This window comes from Lissotriton vulgaris, chromosome 2_1, assembly GCF_964263255.1.
Source record: "Lissotriton vulgaris chromosome 2_1, aLisVul1.2, whole genome shotgun sequence".
Taxonomy (NCBI): domain Eukaryota; kingdom Metazoa; phylum Chordata; class Amphibia; order Caudata; family Salamandridae; genus Lissotriton; species Lissotriton vulgaris.
This window is the reverse complement of record NC_141687.1, coordinates 2,101,355,327-2,101,378,692: the sequence shown is the minus strand read 5'-3', so window position 1 is coordinate 2,101,378,692 and position 23,366 is coordinate 2,101,355,327. Positions and strand designations below refer to the sequence as shown.

Sequence of the window (23,366 nt, the reverse complement as noted above, 5' to 3'; positions counted from 1 at the left end):
TCTGTTTGCTCTGAACATACTGACCTGGCCTCATTGACTTGTGGTACCGTGATTTCAGCCATTTTTATTGTGCTGTTCGGAACGGACCCCCTTACAGCAATTTCATTATTTGCCTCCAAGTCATATTTGGAGTCTGAATCTGAAGTAATGAAGCTACTAGACTCTGATAGTTTGGATAAAGAAAAGAAAGCATTCAGCGCCTCATGAGTCTCTTGGCCTCCTGGTGCAATAACATAGAAATGCGGAAAATGATTGCTTGGGTGCCGCCTCGATACGAGGCATTGCATTCATTGTGAGGTAGCCCCCCACTTAACACCTATCTCAGCAGGAGTGGAGGTAGACATCAGGGTTCTACCGCCCATACTGAGTGAAATTGAGTTTGATCCCGATTTGACCCCTAAAATAAGTGAAACACCGACAACAGCTGCAGCAGTAACTGTATTGGTGCAAGCTACTTCAGTAGAACCACTATAATTAATATTACACTTAGTATTATCAATAGGGACCCCAATTATAGCGCAATTAACAGATGATGTGGAGGTGCAAGCAGTCTGTGCAACAGACTGGGAGATTGCGAGGCTAGCCAATCCACCTCTGCCACCAGTGGGATTGTAGTAGCCGGACACCCTGTTCTTTTAGAACTAAAAAAGCCCGCCATTTGTCAGACGTTGAGTATCCTCGGCGTTGGAGTGATGCTAGAAGGGGTTCACCTCTCAATAGCTCCTAGTCTGAAAGCTATTACAGCACAGACTATTAAAGTGATTAAGTGGGTGATATCAGCAGGGGGAGATCTGTAACAGACAATACACAATTACTGTGATCTTAACTAATAAGTTCTTCATTCACTCTCTCTGTCTCTCCCCTCTTATTCCACCTCTATATACTCTATTCAATAGCTATACCTGTAAACAAAAATGACCCGAAGGACAGGTTCAGTATTTGTAGGCTGTCTTCTCAATGTTTGTGCTAGTCTGATTAAAAGTGGTGAGTCGATATGTACAGGTAGAAGAAAGAAAATTAGGAACAACATGCTATTTCCTTCATAGTATCCTTCATTCAAAAAGAGTTCCACTGATTCAAAATATGTCTCAGAAATGTATGGGAATCCAAAGGCAAAAGACGGCTCCCACTTTAGATACCATGGGGTAATGAAAATACCCGTAGACACAGTAACAATAGTCTAGCTCCCAGCTGCTGGAGTGGACCTCACTCCTTCGGGTTCGTGAAATATAAGTATATACCAGAAGGCTTGGATCTCGTTGATTGTATATCTTCCTCTCTGCATGAGCTTCAGGGAAAGTCACCAAAGGAGAGAAAAAAACCTTTACATTACATAAGGGAACACCAACCAGCATTTGTTCTCCCCTCTGCATGAGTCTCAGCCGAGACCCGCCAACAGAGGAGAAGACCAATGCTTACGATCACAATTTGCCCAGGAACCGTACCGCACGATTCCTTAAAGGCTCCCACATCAAGGCAGACCCCCCCCCCCCCCCCCCCCCCCCCCCCCCCCAGGATATTGCAGCATGGATTAGCAAATTTAGCGGCACAGGTGTGGAAATTTAGAGGCATGCATATGGAAATTTAAAGGCATTTTTGCAGCACTTTATTTTACTTATAATCATTCATTTTTGGTCTGAAATCAATGCAAACTGTTTCAGCAGAATATTCAACTTAGCAATAGGCATGTTTAAAGTGTCTGCAGCTCTACGAAAGCACAGTTCTAACCTTGTGGGAGGGAGCTGGATTTCTCCCTGGATGTTCTAGTGCCCATGTATGCACCCTGCCGGGGCACCGCTGCCTCCCAGATCTGTGAGGCAGGACACCTCTTCCTCAGGCACCCTTGGGCGCAGGATCATGGTGGCTGATCCAAATTAGTGAGACAGACTGCATAGGGAGGTCACAACTTGCTTACTGGTTATTTCACCAAGTTAGTGTTTTATTTTTCTCTGTTAATTTGAAGTGCATAGATTTATTCAAGCCAATTCAATAAACACATGGTTAGACATAAAAGGCTATTTCTTTTTGATCTCTGACTGTTTAAAATATTTCTGTGCATTTATTAGGGGGTGAACAGAGCTGCTGCCAACTGGCTGGCACCAGTTTCACGTTTAACAAGCCCTGTGTTTTTTGTTATTAATCTACACCCGTCTGCGCGCCGGAACACATACACTCAATACTTAAAATGGGAGTGCAAAACTGAAAATCCCATTGTGTTGATGACTTATTTATAGATGTGACTGAAGGCCCTTAGGGGTGGCATGACGATATAAACAGTCTTCTTCACAGTCTGGTTTAAATGATTTAAGGAACCTTGGGTGACCCACGTTTTGTAAGTACTGAGTGGCCAACCAAAAATATACCAGACAATCATAACAAAATGCACTGCTACAGACACTTATAACTTAAAATGAGGACATGTATCTAGAGCGGAGGAATACACCAGAAGCTAATTTCGCAAAGAAAAAAACTGCCTGTTGGCCTGTAAATTAGTTTTTTTTTCTTTTTTCCCCAATTTGAGTCTTCCTTACTGCTTTCAAAAATCTGCATTCAAATTAAAAGCGTTATTTTCAGGACCCACTGGGAACTGTGAAGTTGAACCTTTGTCTGATCTTAGTTTGCAGACATTTTTATTTCACAGTCAAGGGCTTACTTTAGCTTGCCAGATGATGCCGAAATGATGATGCCTAAATTAGTAGCACACATGTTTTAGTTTTAAAAGCAGGTAGCTCTGTGAATTAAAATATTTAAAATCCTTCCTACATTAATTGACAGATTTATGTATCCCGACATTGGTTTTTTGCTTTGCATGGCAGCATTAAGATTGGCCCTCTATAGGTTTTCAGTGCAGCATTCAGACTCCTGAAGTCAAGCGGTTTGCTGCTGAAATCTCGTGCAGTGCTGAGTACCAAAGTTCCCTTGATATGATCTGCTATGGCCGATTGAAATTAGCGCAAAAAAGGATATAATTAATGATTTCACCTCAGAACATTTGCAGTGGAGAAACAAAACATGGCTGAATAAATCAAGGCCCTCCCAGGATAGAGGGTTTACAGATAGGTAAGTATGCTTCCACGAGTCAACGCTGTACATTCCTCCCACCTCTCCCCAACTCGGCGTTAAAGAAGGAAAATCAGTCAATAAGGACTAGATAACATACAGATTATGCTAGTCCAACTGTGCTCAGCAGGCGCGCACTACCCCGAGAAACTCTTCCCCTCCAACCACACAACCCTTACCATTTCCTTGAAGACAGAAGATTTGTAAAAGTTAGTAATGAACTTCAACTCATTAGGAAGCAGGCAGCTATTTTACAGATGCCCGGCAACATGTAGCGACGTGTAGGCCCCGTGCAACCAATAAGAAGCCTTTATTATTTCCTTTCTTCAGGGAGACCCTTTTTAGCAGGCAGATCAGCAAATATCGCGCTAATCTGCTGATTTCTCGTTTTTTTTTGGTAAATCACAAAATGCTGGAGGGTCTGTCAAGGGCACTAAACAAATAGTAAAGGTGGTGCGTAATGCACCCTTACCGGACCAGCTCACCAGACCTCCGTCCGTCGGCGTACACCGAATAATCGGCAGCGGTGAGTTCCTCTGTTTCTTTCACTGCGTCTTGTTGTGTGTGGGCGTCTGCCTTTTTGTTTTCACTGTCAGGTCGGTATGTTATCACCAAATTATATTCTGTGAAGAATAGCATCCATGTGAGCTGTCTCAGATTAAGCTGTCAGGGAGTCCGCATGAATTGAATGCTGCGATGGTCGGTGAACACCGTGACTACATGCCTGGCCCCCATCAGCTAGTGTCTCTACTCAACAAAAGCATCTTTAATCGCCAATAACTCCTTCTCTGCGATCAAGCCATTCCTTTCGGTTTCATTCAACTAATTTGACATGTAGGCCATGGGATGCATTTGTCCTGTGGTTACTGCCCGTTGAGACATGACAGCTCCCACAGCCACTTCCGAAGCGTCCGCTTCCACGTTGAAGGGTTTATCAGGATTTGCATGAGTTAATACAGGGGCGGAGATAAAGGCGTATTTCAGTTCATCAAACAACTTTTGAGCGTCTTCTGTCCAGTGGAAAACAGATTTCTTGTCTAATAGTTTGGTTATAGAGGCTAATAAATGAGAAAACTGATATGTATAAAAAAAACAAAAAAACCTGGACATCACGAACTGCTTGTGGGCTCGGCCACTCCTTTCGGCCATCTCTTGTCCCCGGGGCAAAAGCATCACCCCCAAAAATTCTACAGAAGATACACGAAATTACATTTTTCAAACTTTTACTTTGATGTTAACTAGTAAGTTTGTCTCTCGCTCTCTCTGTCTCTCCCCTCTGTACCAACTCTATATACTCAATAGCAATACCTGTAAACAAAAAATACCCAAAGGCAAGTTCCATATTTGTAGACTGCCTTCTCAACATTTGTGCTAGTCTGACTAGAAGTAGTGAGGCGATATGTACAGCTAGAAGAAGAAACATTAGGATCAACATGCTATTTCCTTCATAGCATCCTTCATACAAAAAGAGTTCCACTAATTCAAAATAAGTCTCAGAAACCTATGGGAATCCAAAGCGAAAGACGGCTCCCACTTTAGATACCCATGCGTAACGACAATACTCTTAGACACAGTAACAATAGTCTAGCTCCCAGCTGCTGGAGTGGACCTCACTCCTTCGGGTTCGTGAAATATAAGTGTGAGAAGTTGGCCTGATATGCAGTGCTCACTATTCTAGTGATCACTATGTATCAGTCCAAACAACCCTTATGGTGATTGGTTGTAAGTCAACCTTATAGACCAGCTATCCTAGTAGCATGGATACGAGCAGTCTTCGGGCTAAACTCTAGAGGGCGTGTTAAGCCAGCTGTTATACCATCACATATACCCCTTGAACACCAAGTGAAAGGACACCACACAAGTGTTATGAAAATAAACAGTGTATTTATTTAGATCACAACAGCCCTGTACTCTTTATGAGGACAGGGTACTAAGCACACAACAAAACTCTTACGAAAATACTTTAAGTTGCACAATTTACACAAATGCCCGAGGGGCACGAAAAACCATATACTATGAAAGTGGAATGCGAAATTACTAGCGGGTAAGTACTGAACTAATAGGCTTTGGAATCGCTAGGACTACGTTACTGAACCTGCAGATTACTAGTAGGAGGCCTAGGGGACTCGGGTGCAGAGTGTGCACTCACGCGGGATGCGGGACAAAGTCTATGGAGGCTAGTAAAAGCAAAGTTAGTGTTCTCGGGCGAACCCGATAAGGTAGATTGAAAACGAAAGTGGATCTAGACCCTTGGATAGTGAGGCTATGCTGGGGCACCGAAATGCCGAAGTTACCTAGCCAAGGGGCTGCAGCTGCATAGGTCTGAAAAGACGTCGGGAATCCTCGTTGACGAACAAGGAGCCTGAAGAAAGAAGTTGCTGGCTTGCGACCAGTGAAGATAGTTCGAGTGATCCAAACCTGGATCGAAGATGGATGACACCTGAAAGCAGTGGGGACCAAGTTCTTAATCACTAGCCAGTGATTGTGTGGGCACCAGGATGGCACCGGGCGAAGTCACCTCGACCAGGTGAGTGGGCGACGCTGGGCTCTGCAGTCTCACGGACCAGGAGGCGTTGTCGGCGACCAGGATGGAGGTGCGAGCTGTCCCACGATGGTTGATGCTGTCGACGTCGCTGGACCCAGGATTGGGGCAACAAGTCTTGGCAAATTCAAGCCCACGCGGTGGACCTAAAATGGCGTCTGGAGTGGACCAGGAGGGTCCGGGGTGCTCCTCTTTTGGAAGGGAACAAGGGCCAGTCTGGAGCAACCAGACCAGCAGTGTTGTTGTCGTTGATCGTCGTCGGGAAGGCCACAAGCCAGCGGGCTAGTAGCCAGACAACGCGGTGAGCAGCCAAAAAGCAGAGGGCCCCACGCAGATCGTGGAGATGCTGGGGGGCTGGACTTCGGTGCTGGAGCTGCTCAGGGTCGGGGCTTCTTGGACCCCAAAGCACTCACCAGAGGATCCCTCGGCGGTCGTGCTGGATTGAAGTCGTGCAGTTCTGATGATGGCCGGTCCCTCGAGGTCTCGTCGCACCTACGGTTCTCAGCTTAGCTGTAGAGGTAGGTAGAGGTCAGAGGTGCCAGGGAAGCAGTGTCTCGTCGAGCTGGTCAGTCGGATTCATGAGGAAGGACGTGCAGCAAACCGCAGAGTTCTTAGATGGTGCCTGCGGATGCAGGGTGACTACTCCTTAGCCACAAGGGAGAAATCTTGAGAAGAGTCGAGAGTTCCTTTCGTAGAAAGTAGTTTCTTGAATCAAAGATGATCTAATTTGGAAGGGTCCCCCCCTGCCTTAATCCTAAAGAAAGGGGTGGGTATGCGACTAGGTCCTGCCCTAGGGGTGGGACCAGGAAGGGGGGTGGTTACACCCCTCTCCCATGCCGGACGTTCCCCACGCCAGGGGCTGGTGTGCCCCTGGAACTGGTTCTAGCCGGCAGATGCGTAGTGAGCACCGGGGTGCCACTTGCAGTAACCTTCCTGTAAAGCCCTGCCTACCCAGGATACACAAAACCCTGTCTGGGATGGTGCTAGCACCGCCCCTGACAGGAAACCCTTTGTCCAAGCTCTCCTCGCTGGAAGGACTCCCAGCAGCAGGAGGTCAGACTCGTGTCTGTGGTGGCAGCATCCATTTTGTGGAGCTGAGGCTTCAGTTAACTTTAACCGGGGTTCACAGTTACATACATGTCGTGTCCCTCTAGAAGGGTGGAATGCTAACCCCGTCGCCAGAATTGGCGAGGGGTTAGTATTCCAATTCGTATGACACCTTACTCGACATGTTTTGATAAAGCAATACCAAAGATAGCATTATGTTATGTTAAGGTTATGTTAAGGGGTGCTTGTAAAGCGCACTGTCACCATGGGTTTCCTGTCGCTGGTTGGATGCAGAGGGGACAGAGGGACTTAGCTGGATTGGGGGAAAAGCCATGTTTTTAAGGATTTACGAAAAAGAATAAGAGAATTAGAGGTTCTGACAAAGAGAGGAAGGGAGTTCCAGAGTTTAGGGGCCAGGTATGCAATCTCCGGCCTCCAGATCTGCAGAGTTTGGGAGGGGGGGACGAGCAGGAGGTGAAGGTGAGAGGATCTCAGATTGCGTGATGGACAGTAGGGCTTGATGAGGGATTTCAGAAAGGCGGGGCAAGAACCGGATAAAGATTTGAAAGTGAGGCAGCCAGTCTTAAAGGCTGCCCTCGAAGTGACAGGGAGCCAGTGCAGTTTGGAGAGGAGGGGTTTGGCAGATTGCCATTTCGGGATCCCGAAAGCCAATCTCGCCGCTTGGTTTTGAACAAATTGCAGTCTGGAGAGAGATGATTTAGGCAGACCGTGGTAGATAGAATTCGAAAAATCCAAGCGGGAGAGGACAAGGGCCATGATGACTTGCAGTAGGGCTTCAGGAGTTAGGAGATAAGCCACCTTCCTGATCCTGCGCAGCTGGTACATGCAGGAGGAGACCACCGTCCCCACCTGAGGCCCAAGAGATAGGCCGGAGTCGATAGTGACCCCAAGACTTTTCACAGTGGCAACGGGGGTTGGAGGGGGGCCAAGATCTTCCAGCCAGAAGTGCGGACCCCAGTAGTTAGAGCTCCTGCCAGGGAGTAGGAGCTCCGTCTTTCCCGGGTTCAATTTAAGTTGGTTTTGACACATCCACTGGAGGATGTGGGACATGGCTGCCTGGAAATTGGGGATAGCAGAAGGGGAGTTGAGAGGAAAGATGAGTTGCAGGTCGTCCGCCTAGTTGAAGACGGTGACGTCCCACTGCCTCAGAGAAGAAAGAAGGGGTCCAAGATAGAGGTTAAAGAGGAGAGGGGATAAGGAGGAGCCCTGGGGGACCCCACAGGGCGAGTGCTCCCTAGGAGCCCTGAAAGTGCCCAGGCTGAGGGTCTGGGACCTCCCGGTCAGGAAGGATTTGACCCATGCCAGCGCCAACCCTGGATGCCAGCCTGCTCGACACGGTGGAGAAGGATGTTGTGGTCCACCGTGTCGAAAGCGGCTGACAGATCTAATAGTACCAGGGCCTGGGGGGTACCCTTGTCAGCGCCGTCTCTCAAGGCATCCAACACGGCCAGGATCACAGTCTCCGTAGAGTGGCCGGGTCTAAAGCCGGCCTGGTTGGCCTCGAGAAAGTTGGAGCTCTCGATGAACTGTGAGAGACAGGCGGTGACGTGGGCTTCCAAGATTTTAGAGAAGAAGGGCAAGAGGGAGATGGGACGGTAATTCGCCGGAACGGCGGGATCAACTCCAGGCTTCTTCAATAGAGGCACCAAAACGGCCTCCTTGAAGGAGCTGGGCACCGTACCGGAGGAAAGAGAGGAGTTCAGCAAAGGAAGGATGCAGTTGGGTAAAGAATGGCAGATGTCCCGAAGTATAGAAGGGGATTATAATGCACTTAAGAGTATATGGTATGCATTATCATGGAACAGCCATTAGGACTTGGTTCCGCAAGCTGCAGACGGACTCAGCTCATGCCAGAGCACCATCTCACACGATTCTAAGCACTCTGCCTTCAGGATTGTCAAGGCGTAGGAGTGACTGATAGGAATCTGTGTGTCCATTTTTAGGGTTAGATATAGGTATACTATATCTAAAGCAAAGGGTGATTACACCACCTTGCCCCAGCTGTCGTGCAGCCAGTTGTGTCAGATTTAGATGGCCATCCAGGGGTGGCATAATGCATGCTTCAGCCCCTGGTAGGCCCTGGGTACACCTATGCCCTGAGTTACAGGGTCTGATAAGGTGGCCCAGTACCAATTGGATAATGCACCTAAGGTACACATGCCAATTTAGTGAGAGAACAGCTAGGCTGTGGGTCTGATTGGCAGGCCCACAGCCATAGAAAGTCGTAAACCAGTGAAACAAAAGCAAAAAAGCTGGGTGATCATAGGATTGCAGACCCTACTCTCCTACAATAAGTATATACCAGAAGGCTTGGATCTCGTTGATTGCTTACCTTCCTCTCCGCATGAGCTTCACGGAAAGTCGCCAACTGAGAGAAAAACCCCTTTCCACTACATAAGGGAAAACCAACCAGCACTCGTTCTCCCCTCTGCATGACTCAGCGGAGACCCACCAACAGAGGAGAAGACTCAATGCTTGCGATCACAATTTGCACTGGAAACGCACCTCACGAATCGTCAAAAGGCTCCCGCCTCAAGGGCACTAAACGAATAGTAAAGGTGGTGTGGAAAGCACCCTTATCCGACCTGCTTAGCAGACCTCCGTCCTTCAGGGTACACAGACTAATCGGCAGTAGTGAGTGCCCCGGAAGAGATTATGAAGGTTAACCTGATGACGCTGCACGTCTTCAAATAGATGGCATCATGGATAATGGAGTCCACCAGTCTCCCGATGTCGGTGTTAAAGAACACTTGTGTGTGTCTCCCTGGTGGGATTTGACAACATTGTCTTTTGCAGAGAAGTTGCCGAGAAATCTGTTTGCACCAACATCTCTTTCCCCTTTGACTTAGTAGAAGGTATATTTGATTGGGCGCCTGCTTGGGGTGTTCTTGATGCTGGTTGCAGTTTGGCCATTCCCACACCTACTGTGTAGGCTGTTTGGGCTTCTTGTGCACCCATAGCCATTTGGGCCCTTGTTGACAACTTCCTAGGGTGTGCTGACAATGGTCTATTCTCCTAGTCCAGGCCAGTAGTCAACTTATTTTGAGCATGGTGCGGTTGGGAAACGACCAGGCGGCTAGCATCGTGGCCATCATGAAGAATCCACATTCCTGGTCATCACCTTGGATTAAGCAAGCATTCCCTGCCAGCAATGTGATGAGTCCTGAAGAGCTGGAGAAATACTCACCGGTCCAAATCTGGGTGTGAGAAACTCAGCGTCAGAACTTGGCACACTTCAGATAAACAGCGTGTTGACAAGAGATTTCTAAAGGGTTTTACAAGTGCTGCCCTCCTCTCGTCTCCATGATTTGTTCCTTGCTTTTGAGGATTCATCTACATTCCCAACACAGCAAGAAAGTTCCTGTGGCCAGAGCAGGTAAAATCAGCTCAGTGCTTCTATTTTCACTCCTCGCTACCTCAGTAGTATTCCATTATCCTGTTGTTTTGTCTTTCAGTCTTTATACATTTGCCAAATCAGCCTCCATCCCTTTTCAAGTCACTTATTTTGACGTATTTCTTAGTGACTGATCCATGTTCCCACCAACACTTCTCATGAGTTTACAGTGGGACCTTCATTTGATTTTCACTTACCTCATGTCTGCTCTCTTTGAACTGATAAGCGCCTGCTCTCTGTGTCTGTTGACCATAAGTGTTCCACATCACCATATCCTCTTCCTGGTAGGTGTTCAAACTCCACACCTTGTCTGTGCAACAAACACATAATCTTTCTTTCCAGACAAAAGCAGCATTCTGGCCTAAGGTAGGGATGCTCTTTCACTTAGGACAATCCATCAGCTAGCTCGCGTTCTGTGCCCTGCCTCACCTATCCAAGGAGGAGGACCAGCTCCATTGACTGGAGCCAGAGAGGGCCCTATAATTTTACATTGATCGGATTACAAACTATTTTTATTTATTTATTTTGAAAGTTTTATAGAGCGCGGACAAGACCCTTGCGGGTATCAGAACACTTTACAGTAAATGAGTTTAGTTATATCATACATGAAAGATGTGCAGGACCAAAATACATAACATCATAGAGAAAACAAAAAGCAAATCAAACAGGATGCAAAGCAGGAGGGGCCTGAGGAGTGATGGTAGTACAATAAGGATAAGTAAGTCAAATATATAAAACATCAACTGAGCAGACAAAAAGCAAAGCAATAAGGTTCATTGCAAGGGTGGACTGTTGAAGCATGGTAATGGCCACTATATTGATTAGGTTGACAAGTTTGCTAAAGGGTATGGAAGTTCTTGCGGAAACATGGGACTATGTTTAAGTGAATTTTGCCATAAGGATGCCTTTTACTTCCAATTTGAAGGATAAGGTAGAGGGGTTCTGTCTTGTTTCCGGGAGGAAGGCACTCCAAATCCTGGGTGCCATTCCTGAGAAGGATCGTTTATAAGTTATTCTCTTGTTGAATTTTTGTGGCTTCAAAAGGAGGTTTTCCGCACTTCTTGTGAATCTTGTCCCACCGGATATTGTGAGTTTTTGTGTGAGATAGCTGGGTACATTGTGATGTAAGGCCTTATGCGTCATGCATGCTACTTTCAGGTGAATTCTGGCTTCAAATGGCAGCCAGTTTAGAGATTTTAGGTCAGGGGAGATGTGGGCCCTTCTTTTCGAGCCAGTGATGAGTCTTGCTGCCGCATTGGTAGAGGCTCCTAGGGGAGCTGTTGTGGCTTTGGGGAGACCGCATAGCGAGACACTTCCATAGTCCAGCCGAGGTAGAACTAGAGCTTGAACCGCCATCTTGAAGTCATTGGCAGGTAGGAAGGGTTTCAGCTTCCTTAATGTATTAATCTGAAAGTTTGCTCCCTTCGTTGCGTTACTAATGTGTTTCTGCATATTGAGGTTGCAATCCAGAGTTATACCCAATGATTTTGCTGAGTCTACAATGGTAGGTTGAACTTTGAGTGCTGTAAGGTGTTTGATCCAATCGTGCATTATGGGGACTTTGGCGGGTGGGGCAATTAGGAGGAATTCAGTTTTTAAAGCATTCAATTTGAGGTGAATCTCTGCCAGCCATGTCTGGGTGGTCTTAAGAGTAGTGTTAAGCAAATTAATGTCGTCAAGGGTGTTGATCTTAAGGTACAGTTGGGTATCGTCAGCGTACATGTGAAATTGCACGTTGGACGCGTGTAGCAGATCGTTGAATGGTTCCATGAATAAGTTAAAAAGTGTTGGGGATAGCGAGGAACCTTGTGGGACTCCTAGTGTAACTGGAACTGGTTTGGACAGGGTGTTGTTGATCTTTAATTTTTGAGTCCAGTTTTGCAGAAAAGAGGTAAACCAGTTAAGCACTGATCGTATCTGAAAGAGACACGTTAGTGATAGATTCCTTGCCTTAGAATATCCCTATCCGTCAGACTGGATCCGGAAAATTTTGCGTAGCAATACCCCTGCACGCCGGCAGGCGTCGTCCGCAGCTCCGTGTCCGTCGTTAGCGCCGGAATGACGTCGTCCGAGTACTTAGACGCCGCCCATGCGCGCTGACGTCAGTTCTTCTTTTTTCCGCGCCAGCTAGCCCAGATCCGGAGAAGCTCTACCCCTTAGTCTTTTTTGACTAAACTTTTTGATCTTTTTGATCATTTCTCTATTAGAATCTTCGACTCCTACGGTGCCGGTAGGGATGCCCGGGTTTAAACCCTGTTCCAGGTGCGACCAACTGATGTCGGTTACCGACCCCCATCGCCGGTGTCTCAAGTGTTTAGGCCTCGAACACGACGACCGCACCTTCTCCGACTGCCGGGCCCTGACGTCTAAAGCAAGGCGGGAGCGGTCCTGCAAGCGACTGGAACTCCGGCAGTCGGCCCCGCGCCGCTCCAGGTCCCGGTCCCGGTCCCACAGGAGGTCGAGGGACGGGTCGCGTGGTCTGAGCCCTCGCAGCTCCGGGAGTGGACATCGGTCGTCAGGATCCAAGTCCTCGGGTAAGAGGCATGAGAGGTCGGAGAGACGTCATTGTTCCTCCGACCCACCCCGACGCTCACGCGATGGGGCCGGGGGTTCGGGTGACACCACCCACGCGGCTCTGACGGAGTCACGGACGTCGCCGCCTGCACCACACCTTCGGGTCCCTGGGCATGACGCGACGCCTGAGGAGATCGAGCGGTACCTCATGGCCATGAAGTCCCTCCCTCCTCAGCCGGGTTCCGTGGCGCCTCCGGGCCCAACGGCCCCGGCTGGAGGGCCTAGAGGGTCGGGTGCTTCGGCTCCGACGCCGTCGGGTGCTTTGGCGTCGGCGCCGCCGGCGACGTCGGTCCCGGTGCCGCAGGCCCTCCCTGGATCCGCTTCCGGATCTGGGTCGTCACCAGTCGACCTCACCGGCACCGGCCCTGCGAGTGTTGCCTCGGCGCCTGCTATGGGCGCTGTCCCCGATCCTACCCTCGGTCCGGTTCAGGCGCCGGAGCGGCGCTGCTGGGCGCGCTACCAACGACCTTTGGGGATTTCTATTTCCATGAACTAGCCCCATCTGTTGACCCTGAACTACAGGCGATGGGTGACGAGGGTGATTGAGAGGGGTCTGAGGACCCTCTGGCACGGGAGTTGGCCAGACAGTCCGCTACTGTCTGGCCAGTCTCAGAAGAATGGTGTGGAGTATGTGTGTGAGGCGCTGGATGGAGAGGTGAAGGATAGTTTGGTTAACCCTGCTGGGGGGCTGTGTAATCCAATTGTGGGAGAGCATACTTTAAGTCCCAGTTTTCCAGAGCTATGCCAACACCTGTCTGAGAGTGAGTTCTCTGACCCCAGGGAGCTCACATTGGAGGCAGACCTTGTGGTGGATTCCGGAGGGTCTGGAGAGGCATTGGGGTGTGATCCTGTGGGGTGTGGCTCAGGTATCTTCCAGCCCAGAGTGGTGGAAGTGGCGCAGAGTAGCCCAGCTAGGTCCTGTAGTAGTGAGAGGGGTGTAGGGCCTCACGACCTGTCTTTAAGGGGAAGGAGTGAGAATGGGTTTTGTCCCGGTAGTGCCCAACCTCAGTCTCAGAACCTGGATGGTTCTTTAAGGGAACACCAGGTGAGGAGCCTAGGCTGTCCGGATGAGTCACCCCGCTGAGAGGGATCCCCCAGTGGCTAGAGAACGTGGAGGCTCTGTAGACAGAGCTCCAGTAGTTCTGGTGTCTGGCAGTACTGCTCCAGTTGGGAGGGTGCAGAAGTCCAGAAAGAGGGGCGAGAGGGGGAAAGAGTCCCCAGTGGAAGAACCAGTGGGTCAGGGGCCAACCAGCAGGGCTGCGTCCCCACCGAATGACCAGGGGGACACCACTTCTGTCCTGGGGGATCTTCCCGCACTGTCAGAGGGACAGGGGTTAGGAGATCTGCGCCAGGCAGACTGTCGCATGGCACATGAGCTATATGCCACCCTCAGGAGGGGCATGCGTGCTCCCCGGGAAGATCTGGTGCGCCAGGCAATTGTTCAACTGCAGGACTGGGTCCCTGCGTTGAAGAGCCAGGTTCAGGTGTTGTCTGACCTGGAGGGCAGGACCACTGTAATCATTGTCCTGGCCCATGTCGCTCCTAGGGGTACCCCTCCAATTGGGAGTGGGCAGTACTCTGGAAGGGGGTACAGAGGGAGGGAGTCCTTGCCTCTGACCCCGGTGCGGTTTGAGGGTTTAGACCCTAGGATAGAGGGCCAGGTACAGGGTGTCCCCCTTGACCTGGTGCCCCAGTTGCAGGATAGCACCCCTGAACTGGTGGGCGAATTGTGCAGGTCACCTGCCACAGGTGCCCTGACAATTCTGGAAGGGGGTACCACTCCAGGTGGGAGGGTACAGAGCCCCAAGGAGGAGGACCGGGTGTGGGAGAGGCCACCCCTGTGTTTGGTCCAGCCGCCAGGTACAGGCCTGGGGCTGGTGGGTCAGTGCCAGGATGACATACCTGACCTGACAGGAAGGAGAGTGGACACAGGGTGCCAAGCACCTGGGGCTACTGCCCCCCGCTCTCTGAGGCCACAGATGTTTGGGAGCCCTGAGAGGCATGAGGCCTGGGTCTTAGCCCTGACTACTGTCAGTGGCCACTGTGATTTGATGACTATCTGTTGGGACACACCTGTGAGCAAGTTAAGGTTAGAGGCTGCACAGGTGGTGTCCACAGAGCAAGAGAAGGGTGCCCCATGGATTAGCTGGGTGGACCCTGAGAGTATGGACAGAGGATTTGAAATAGGTTCAGATTGGCGTAGAACTGGAATGTGCCCCTGCTGTTGCGGGCCAGGTCCATGTTCTATCGCCCAAAGCAGGGAAGCCCATCACAGTGGTGATTGGTCTACCCTGCGTTTTGGCTGGAAGGGGGTTTTGTTGGACTTGGCCCTCTTGGCAGGGTCATCCCTGAACTTTTTGCCTTCCTCCAATACTCTCTCTGACCTGTTTTTGTTGGTTTAATGACTCTGGGCACTTTACCACTGCTGACCAGTGCTAAAGTGCATATGCTCTCCCAATGTAAAGTGTAACTGTGATTGATATTCCTGATTGGCTCATTGGATTTACTGTCAGTCCCCAGTAAAGTGCACCAGGAGTGCCAGGGCTTGTAAATGCCAATACTGCTAGTGGGCCTGCATCGCTGGTTGCGCCACCCACAGAAGCAGCCTTTTAAAATATGTCTAGGGTCTGCCATTGCAGAACCTGCGTGCAGGCTGGTACTGTCATGCTGGCTGGGCAAGTGCACACACTTGCCAGCCTCTAAACCTTCCCTTAACTTCATATTAGTCACCCCTATGGTAGGCCCAAGGGCAGGGTGCATTGTAAGTGTAAGGTAGGACATGCTCTGCTGAATGTGGCATGTCCTAATAGTGAATTACTGCCAAATTCGTTTTTCACTATTGTAAGGCTACCTGTTCTCTTAGGCCAAGATGAGCTGCTGGAATTATTACACTCTATAATCCCAGCAGGCTCAGGGAACATGGTAGAAAATAAAGTTTAGTATGCCTGAACTCAGAATAATAAAATACTTATTTTAGTAAAGTGTATTTTAATATCCTGTGTTTGCAAATGCTACTTTTAGAAAGTTAGCATTTGCTTGCCTAACCATTTCAGCCCGCCTCTGCTAGTATGTGTATCTGACTGTCTGGGATGTGTGAGTGACAGGGCTGGGGGATGACAGGTGGTGAATGCAAGGATTACACCTTAGTGGGAGGTAGGAGTGCTCCTGGACTCTTAATAGGGCCGTGCTCTGCCACCACAATGCTGGCTCCGCTCCCCTGGGGAGCGACTGATGACTCAGCCTACACCTGGCCAAGGAAGGGCGAAGCACTGTCATCAAGGTACTCCTGGCTGCCCTTGTCCACACAATTCTGGCTCCACCTCCTGTGGAGCGTCTGATGTGCCTGCCCCTCACACTGAAAGCAGAAGCCAGAAGTACACCCAACAAGTACTCAGAGACTGAAAGCAGTTATGCAAAGGCCCCCCTGGCCTGAAAAGACAAAAGAAATGCTGTATAAAAGTAGGATCCCTGCTCCTTGTAAATTAGAATCTTGTTTCCCACAAAGAACCTCTGCCCGACTAGAAGGAGAAGAAGACGCTGGAAGGACTGGCCTGCTGCTTGCCTTGCTGAGAAAGGAGAGGAGAAGACTTTTGAAAAGACTTTGCAGACTTGTGCTTTGAAACATTCTCCAAGGGCTTGATTGAGCTTGCCCCCTGAACTGTACCCCAGGACCAATACGATATTGGGAGATTTAAATCTCCATCTTGACGACCCCTCCAGCAAACCGGCGATGGATCTCAAAGCCAACCTTCGCTCACTCAGCCTCGAATTGCTTAACAATCTTCCCACCCACATCAAAGGGCATCTGTTGGATCCCGTGTTCTCCAACCTCCCGCGCCTCGTAGTTAAGCCCGCCATCCCCCTTCCATGGTCAGACCACTTCTTGGTCCCTTTCGAGCTAACGTTATCCTCCAAGCCTCTTGGTAAACCTCCCCCCCAACTCCCCGATCGCCCATGGAAAAAACTGGACAACTACGCCTGGGCCCAAGCTCTATCCTCCACCTCCCCCCTCCTGGACGATGACCCTTCCATTGCAGAAATCCAACTACAGGATTGGATCCATCAATCCTTAGAAACCATTTTGCCTCTCAAACAACTGCCTAGCAGGAACAAAACGACCAAATCTCCCTGGTTCACCCAGGAACTTCGAACCCTAAAAAAGAGTTGTAAAAAACTAGAACGCTCCTGGAGGAAAACCTGGTCTACAGCCTCCAAAAACAAATACAGAGCCGCTATCAAGCTCTATAAAAATACAATTAAATCTACTCAGGCCACCTTCTTCGAAGGAAAGATTGCTGCAGCGGCTAACTCCGCAAAGGAAGCTTACCTGATAGTACGGCTCCTCACCAAAATCCAGGACCCCCCCCCCCCCCCCCGACCCCGAGGGCGTGAGATGCAATCAAATGGCCAACTTCTTCTCCGCAAAAATTGATAAAATACTTACTTCACTCCCCACGCCCTCCGCTTCTCTCCACCCTATTCCACCTCCCCTTCACCCGGAGGCTCCGTACTTGCGAGCCTTTGACCAGATCTCCACGGAGACTTTTTTAGACACCCTGCAAACTGTAAAAAGTGGCTCACCCACTGATCCTGCTCCCATCAGCAAGCTGAAACTGGTCGCCCCTACAATAGCTTAACCCTTCACCAACCTCATAAACGCCTCCTTTAGGAAGGGCGCCGTTCCTACCAATTGGAAAAAGGCTACTGTCAAAGCCCTCCTAAAAAAACCTCACCTGGATCCATCGGACCCCTCCAACTTAAGGCCGATTTCACTCCTACCAGGGATCAGTAAGGTGGCCGAACGAATAGCTAACCAACAGCTATCCTCCTTCCTGGAGTCTAATCACTTATTACGTGATTCCCAGACCGGCTTCAGACCGGGGCAAGGCACCGACACCGCCCTGCTAGCAGTTGTCGAAGAGTCGAGAGCCATCATAGACGCAGGAGGATCAGTGGCAGTGATCCTCCTCGACCTAAGTGCCGCCTTCGACACGGTGGACCACGCCATCTTGGTCCACCGGCTGAGTCAAGTGGGAATCACTGATTCAGCCCTCGCATGGATTAAATCCTTCCTCGAGGGAAGATCATTTCAAGTGGCAGACGGCTTCTCCACATCCAACCCCCTGACCATGCAGTGTGGGGTCCCCCAGGGCTCCTCCCTCAGCCCCACACTTTTTAATGTTTATATGTCCTCCCTTGAAGACATTATTACTCCCTTTGGGATCATGACAGTGATGTACGCTGATGACACCCAGCTGGTGGTGTCGATCAACCACTCAAACTCCAGCTTAGGAAATCTCGCCAGCTGTCTCGAAGGGATCTCACAATGGATGTTGGACTCAAGACTTAAGCTCAATGGCGATAAATCCGAGATCCTTTTCCTGGGCAACCGAAACAAACTACCTGCTAACCTCTTGTGGCCATCCTGCATGGGCACCCACCCCACCCCCAAAACCGAAGTCAAAAGCCTAGGTATCTGGCTTGACCAGGACCTTAACTTCAAAACCCAGGCCAGGAAAACATCAGGTACCTGCTTTGGCCTAATTCGTAAGGCCCGTAAGATCCTCCACCTGATCCCCTTCAACTCTAGGAAGTTACTGATGCAGGGTCTGGTCAACTCAAGACTTGATTACGGTAACATCCTGTACCTGGGACCCCCAATACTCAGATCCCTGATGAAACCACACAAATCTAACAAACACCTAAGATCTGATTCACTAGCTCTGGCCTCCATTCGTAGAATAAATAAGGCAAGATCTGGCGGCCGCAGGTTCGCCTACAACGCGCCAAAGCTCTGGAACTCCCTCCCACTAGCCATGAGGAGCGATCATAATCTACTATCCTTCCGGAAAAAATTAAAAACCTGGCTCTTTCCCTAAAATACCCTCCTGAACTGACCCTCTCTGGAATAAACTAGGTCCTCTTTAGCGCTGGGATGCCCAAGGGTAGCTATGCGCTCTATAAATCCACTTCCAAATTCCAAATTCCTGTGCTTTGGCTCGTCCCCTGCCTGAGGCCGAGTATTTCCTCCTGACGGAGGTGAAAGTCTGCCCCCTCTCGCCCCCTCCTAGGGCCGTGGTACCCGGGAGCCAGCCTGCCCTCTTGCCCTTGAGAGCCTCGCTCCCCCTGCTACCAGTTTGTGTCCCGATAGATGATACCTTTTTTAACCCTCTTACTCTGCATTCCTTTCCCTTAATCACTGACCAAACCCTTCAAGATTTGCTCACTAGAGTTAAATCAGGATCTCCTCAGGATGTCTGCCCTCCCCAAGTAATGAGAGAAATTGGTCGGGCACTCCCAAGTAGCCTGATTCCACTGCTTAATAACTCCCTTATGTCAGGGAATGTTCCTAATAGTTTTAAACAGGCCTTATTGATCCCTTTAAAAAAGAAACCTGGCATTGACTCCTCAGACCTTTCTAATTACAGACCAATATCGCTACTGCCTTATTTATCCAAAATATTGGAGGCGCATGTAACCAACTGCCTATCAAGTTTTGTGGAAGCCTCTGGCTATTTACAACCCAACCAGGCAGGTTTCCGGCCTGGTCACTCTACTGAGGCAGTGATATTGGCCGTTCAGAATACTTTAAGGTCCAACGCAGACAGGGACTTGCACCAGGCCTTGGTGTTATTGGACCTGTCTGCTGCGTTCGACACGGTTGACTATACCATCTTGGTCAACCGTGTCGAACAGGCCGGTCTTCGGGACTTGGCCTTGGCCTGGCTCAAGTCCTTTATTTCAGGACGTACCCAATCGGTTCGACTGGGTTCTTTCACAGCCCCTAAAAAAAATTCCTTTTGTGGGGTTCCTCAAGGATCCTCCTTGTCCCCTTTATTATTTAATTTGTATATGCGGCCTCTGTTGTTCTCTCTACGAGAGTTTAAGGTTGATGTATATAATTATGCAGACGACCTGCAGTTGGTTTTTGTGCTAAATTCTCACAATGCTGCCGAGGAATTCCGAGCAACTATGTCTTTTATCCAGAGGTGGATGTCTCTAAACCACCTTAAGTTAAATCCGGGAAAAACGGAGCTCATTCTACCTGGGAAGAGTGAGATCAGTTGGAGTCCTAGCTTTTGGCCGTCGGACATGGGCTCGCCCCCAAAAAAATCCCGTACAGTAAAAAGTTTGGGAGTGACTCTTAGTGAGGATCTTACCTTGGTAAGTCAAGTCGGAACTGTGGTCTCCTCGGGGTTCTTTCAACTGAGGAAGATCAAGAAAATAGCACATCTCCTTACAGGTCTGGCCTTAATTCAGACAGTTAGTGCTCTAGTCCTGTCTCACATTGATTTTTCAAATGGCCTCTATTTGGGGGCGCCTATTGGCCAACTTAATACTTGCAAAATCAAGCTGGGAGACTTATCTGCAAAGTCCCTAAGTGGGAATCAATTAGACATGGACTAGAGATTTTGCACTGGCTGCCTGTGGAACAGAGAGCCACATTCAAGGTGGGCTGTATTGTGTTCAAGGCTCTGGAGGGTAAGGGTCCCATGTTCCTTAGATTACTACTGCGCAAATACAAACCCTTGCGCAGCTTGAGATCAATCCACAAAGACCTACTTGAGGTCCCTCGTTTCAAAAAGAAACGTCAGGGAGGCAGCAGTTTTCAATTTTTAGCCGCTTCATTGTGGAACTCCCTCCCTTTGACTCTGCGACACAGTAAGGACCTCCTTGCCTTCAGGAAGGCATTTAAAACTTTTCTTTTTTCCCAGGCTTATGGTAAACAGTGATTGTATTTCTTTTATGTTTTGTTATGTTTGATTCTCTCACCAGCGCCAAGAAGCCCTTGGGCGTATGTGCGCTTAATAAATAATAAATAACATAACATAACATATGCGCTCTATAAATCCACTTCCAAATTCCAAATTCCTGTGCTTTGGCTCGTCCCCTGCCTGAGGCCGAGTATTTCCTCCTGCCGGAGGTGAAAGTCTGCCCCCTCTCGCCCCCTCCTAGGGCCGTGGTACCCGGGAGCCAGCCTGCCCTCTTGCCCTTGAGAGCCTCGCTCCACTTGGAGTCGCTCTCTGCCCCAGGGCTAAGGCCGGCCGCTCCTCTACCCCCGCCTGCTTCACGGAGCACTTGAGTGAGACTTCAGCCCCTCCCGCCGGAATCCCGGGGACGCGAGCAGTCTGCAGCCTGGACGGCCGCCCGTGCATGTGATTGCACCTGGCCGCCCCACCTTGCTCTGCCCCCCCACGAGAGGCCGCGCCTTACTGTGATGGGAGTCCCCCCCTCTGTACCATCGGTACTGAGGGCTCCCATGCTGTGCCTTGCCTCCCGGAGATCCTCCGCTTTGAGAAGGGACCCCTCTGCACTGATCGAACCGAGTCGCACTGCTCGTGCCCAACTCGGCTCAAATTCCCAAAAGAAAGAAGCATTCCTGAAGACATCGGGCTAGGGGCCCACAACGTTTTATTTCCCCGTCAGCCTTCCCTGTGCCTTGGCCCAAGAGGCTCCTCTCCCTGCTCCTCACTGCAGCCAGGAGCCCCCACCTCTGGAAAAGGCTCAGGGTTCCTCCAGGCTCCTCTCATTGCCTGCTTGCTGCTCCGCAGCTCAGCCCCCACCTCCGGAAAAGGCCCAGGGTTTGTCAGGCCCCTCTCTGGTCTCCATTCAAAGCGCACCGCGAGATGCGTGAGCATTGGTAGGGCCCCGGCTTTTCTTCTGTGTGGAGCACAGAGGAGCGCTGCGAAGCCCACAGAGGCGCTTGGGAGCGCCATACCTTCCAGGAACAGGGCAAGAGGCCCCATTATTGCATAACTGGAACTGAGAGAACTGTTTTGGAGGTGAATTGAAAAGAAACCCTTTTTTTTTACTATAAACAGAAGAAAAGCTTGCCTATTTACAACCTGTGGCCCAACAAAAACGTTATTGGTCTTGTGATAAGTCGGATCTGATATATATATATATATTTACATAAAGGAACATATTTTTATATATTCACAGCCTGGTGTCCATTTGTGGGGGGATTGGTACATTTTACTGTGTGTGTTATTACAAATGCTTAACTCCATAACGCCTGAAGAATAGCCTTGGCTGCTCACGCCACGCACCTAGAGGGTGAGCAAGGGTAATTCCAAGGGGTCATCCTTCGCCCTGACTTAGAGGAGAGGGTCCCTGCTTGTCACAAGTGAATACTTGCGCCAACCAGAGGCCCCCAATTCTAACAAGAATGTACCAGAAAATAAGGAAAAACCAAAAGTATTCAGAAAACTTAACTAGATGGACTTTGGTGTGGCAAAATTGACCATGAATGTTTCATGAAATATTATATGATGAACTCCTGTCTGCATTTTTTATGCCGTATACCACATGGGGTTGTTTACAGTTTAAGTGTAAACCTTTACTCCTCGTACTGTCTTTAGAATTGAATATTTTTATAAATGCAATAAATATTGTTCTAAAACATACGCTCATAAATAAAAAATTGAGGGGACCAGTGGGTACGTGCACGTAATCACCAATAGGGCTGTGCAGTGTATGGCATACACGTTGACGTGCTGAGCCTGCATAGGAAAGGTGTGTATTAAAGAAATACAGAAGGAGTTTCTGCTCCAGTCATCATTACACGACTGGCATTCCCACAAACTCTTAATGGGAAAGTATATACGAACTAAGAGTAACAGTTAACATTAAGGTAACTTTATCCTTAACAAAACAGTAATTTTAGGGAATTCACTTTCTGTCCCTGTCAGAAAAATTATCTGATATGTAGTAACACAAAAATATTTGCTAATTTTAACAAATTGAGATGAGAGAGAGAAATGCATAGTTAACTATAATTCAGTAGGATGACAATATCCGTGTTTGTGGGAGGCAAAAATTGTGAGAAAGTTCCACATTTAAGTAAGTCACAATCATCTCCAAACCCAAACAGAAGCTCTGCCTCTTTTATGCAATAAAGCTTTGAGTAGATGTTTAATATGTCATTTTCCCGTGCAGGCTGTTCTGTTGATGGATTCTGAGAAAAGGATACGATTGCTTCAGTTTGTAACTGGCACATCCCGTGTACCCATGAATGGGTTTGCTGAGCTGTATGGTTAGTATTTCTTATGATAGTCGCCTAGATCGTTTAGCACAATTAAAAACTTGTTATTTGTGGCTGTCTGACCAAGCAGTTTTGTTTTTTCTATTTCATCCACATCTGTATATTTTTATGAGCACTGTGTTTTCCATTAAACTTAGGAACAGAATGTAGCTATAGCTTAAGTGTGTCAGTCTTGCTCATTCTTAATCCTTGAGCATAACAGTAAATAGGCTTCAGCTTCTATATTCAAGAATCTACGCTGCATAGAATTTTTTTTAAGAATATCGTACTGCATTGCTTCAAACTACGAGGGTAAGTAAAAAGCCCATAAATTAATGAGCAAGACGATGTTAAGATAAAGATTATGGTGAAATATTAGTATTTTATAGGTGCAAAACTGCATTAAGATTGTATTTCAGCTGATATTCCTTGGAATGCTAGTAATACTAAAAATCATAAATACACAATATCTATAGCATGTTTCATTAAAAGCAAATCTATGTGTATTGTGATCATAAAGCATAGCAATATATATTTTTATTGGAATATTTCATAAACTCAGTCCTTGTGCGACATGTATAATTTGGAAAGAGTTTAGCAGTATAATACTGTATAACAACGTTTACTAAATTGTGGGTTGCAATCTGATTTTTGGTGGATCACGAAAGCCCTTGTCTATATTTTATATTTAAAGGGATTAGCCT

The 23,366-nt window shown here is 48.7% G+C and overlaps 1 protein-coding gene across 3 annotated transcripts in view; it reads left to right on the top strand.

Moving 5' to 3' along the window:
- Positions 1–23,366, top strand: part of NEDD4 (NEDD4 E3 ubiquitin protein ligase) — a 1,992,497-nt gene that overhangs the window by 1,878,072 nt on the left and 91,059 nt on the right. For all 3 annotated transcript variants that reach the window (XM_086958341.1, XM_086958342.1, XM_086958340.1), the window contains one exon: positions 22,578–22,674. In XM_086958341.1, coding sequence (XP_086814467.1) covers positions 22,578–22,674 — 97 coding nt within the window. The remainder of the gene's footprint in view (positions 1–22,577; positions 22,675–23,366) is intronic.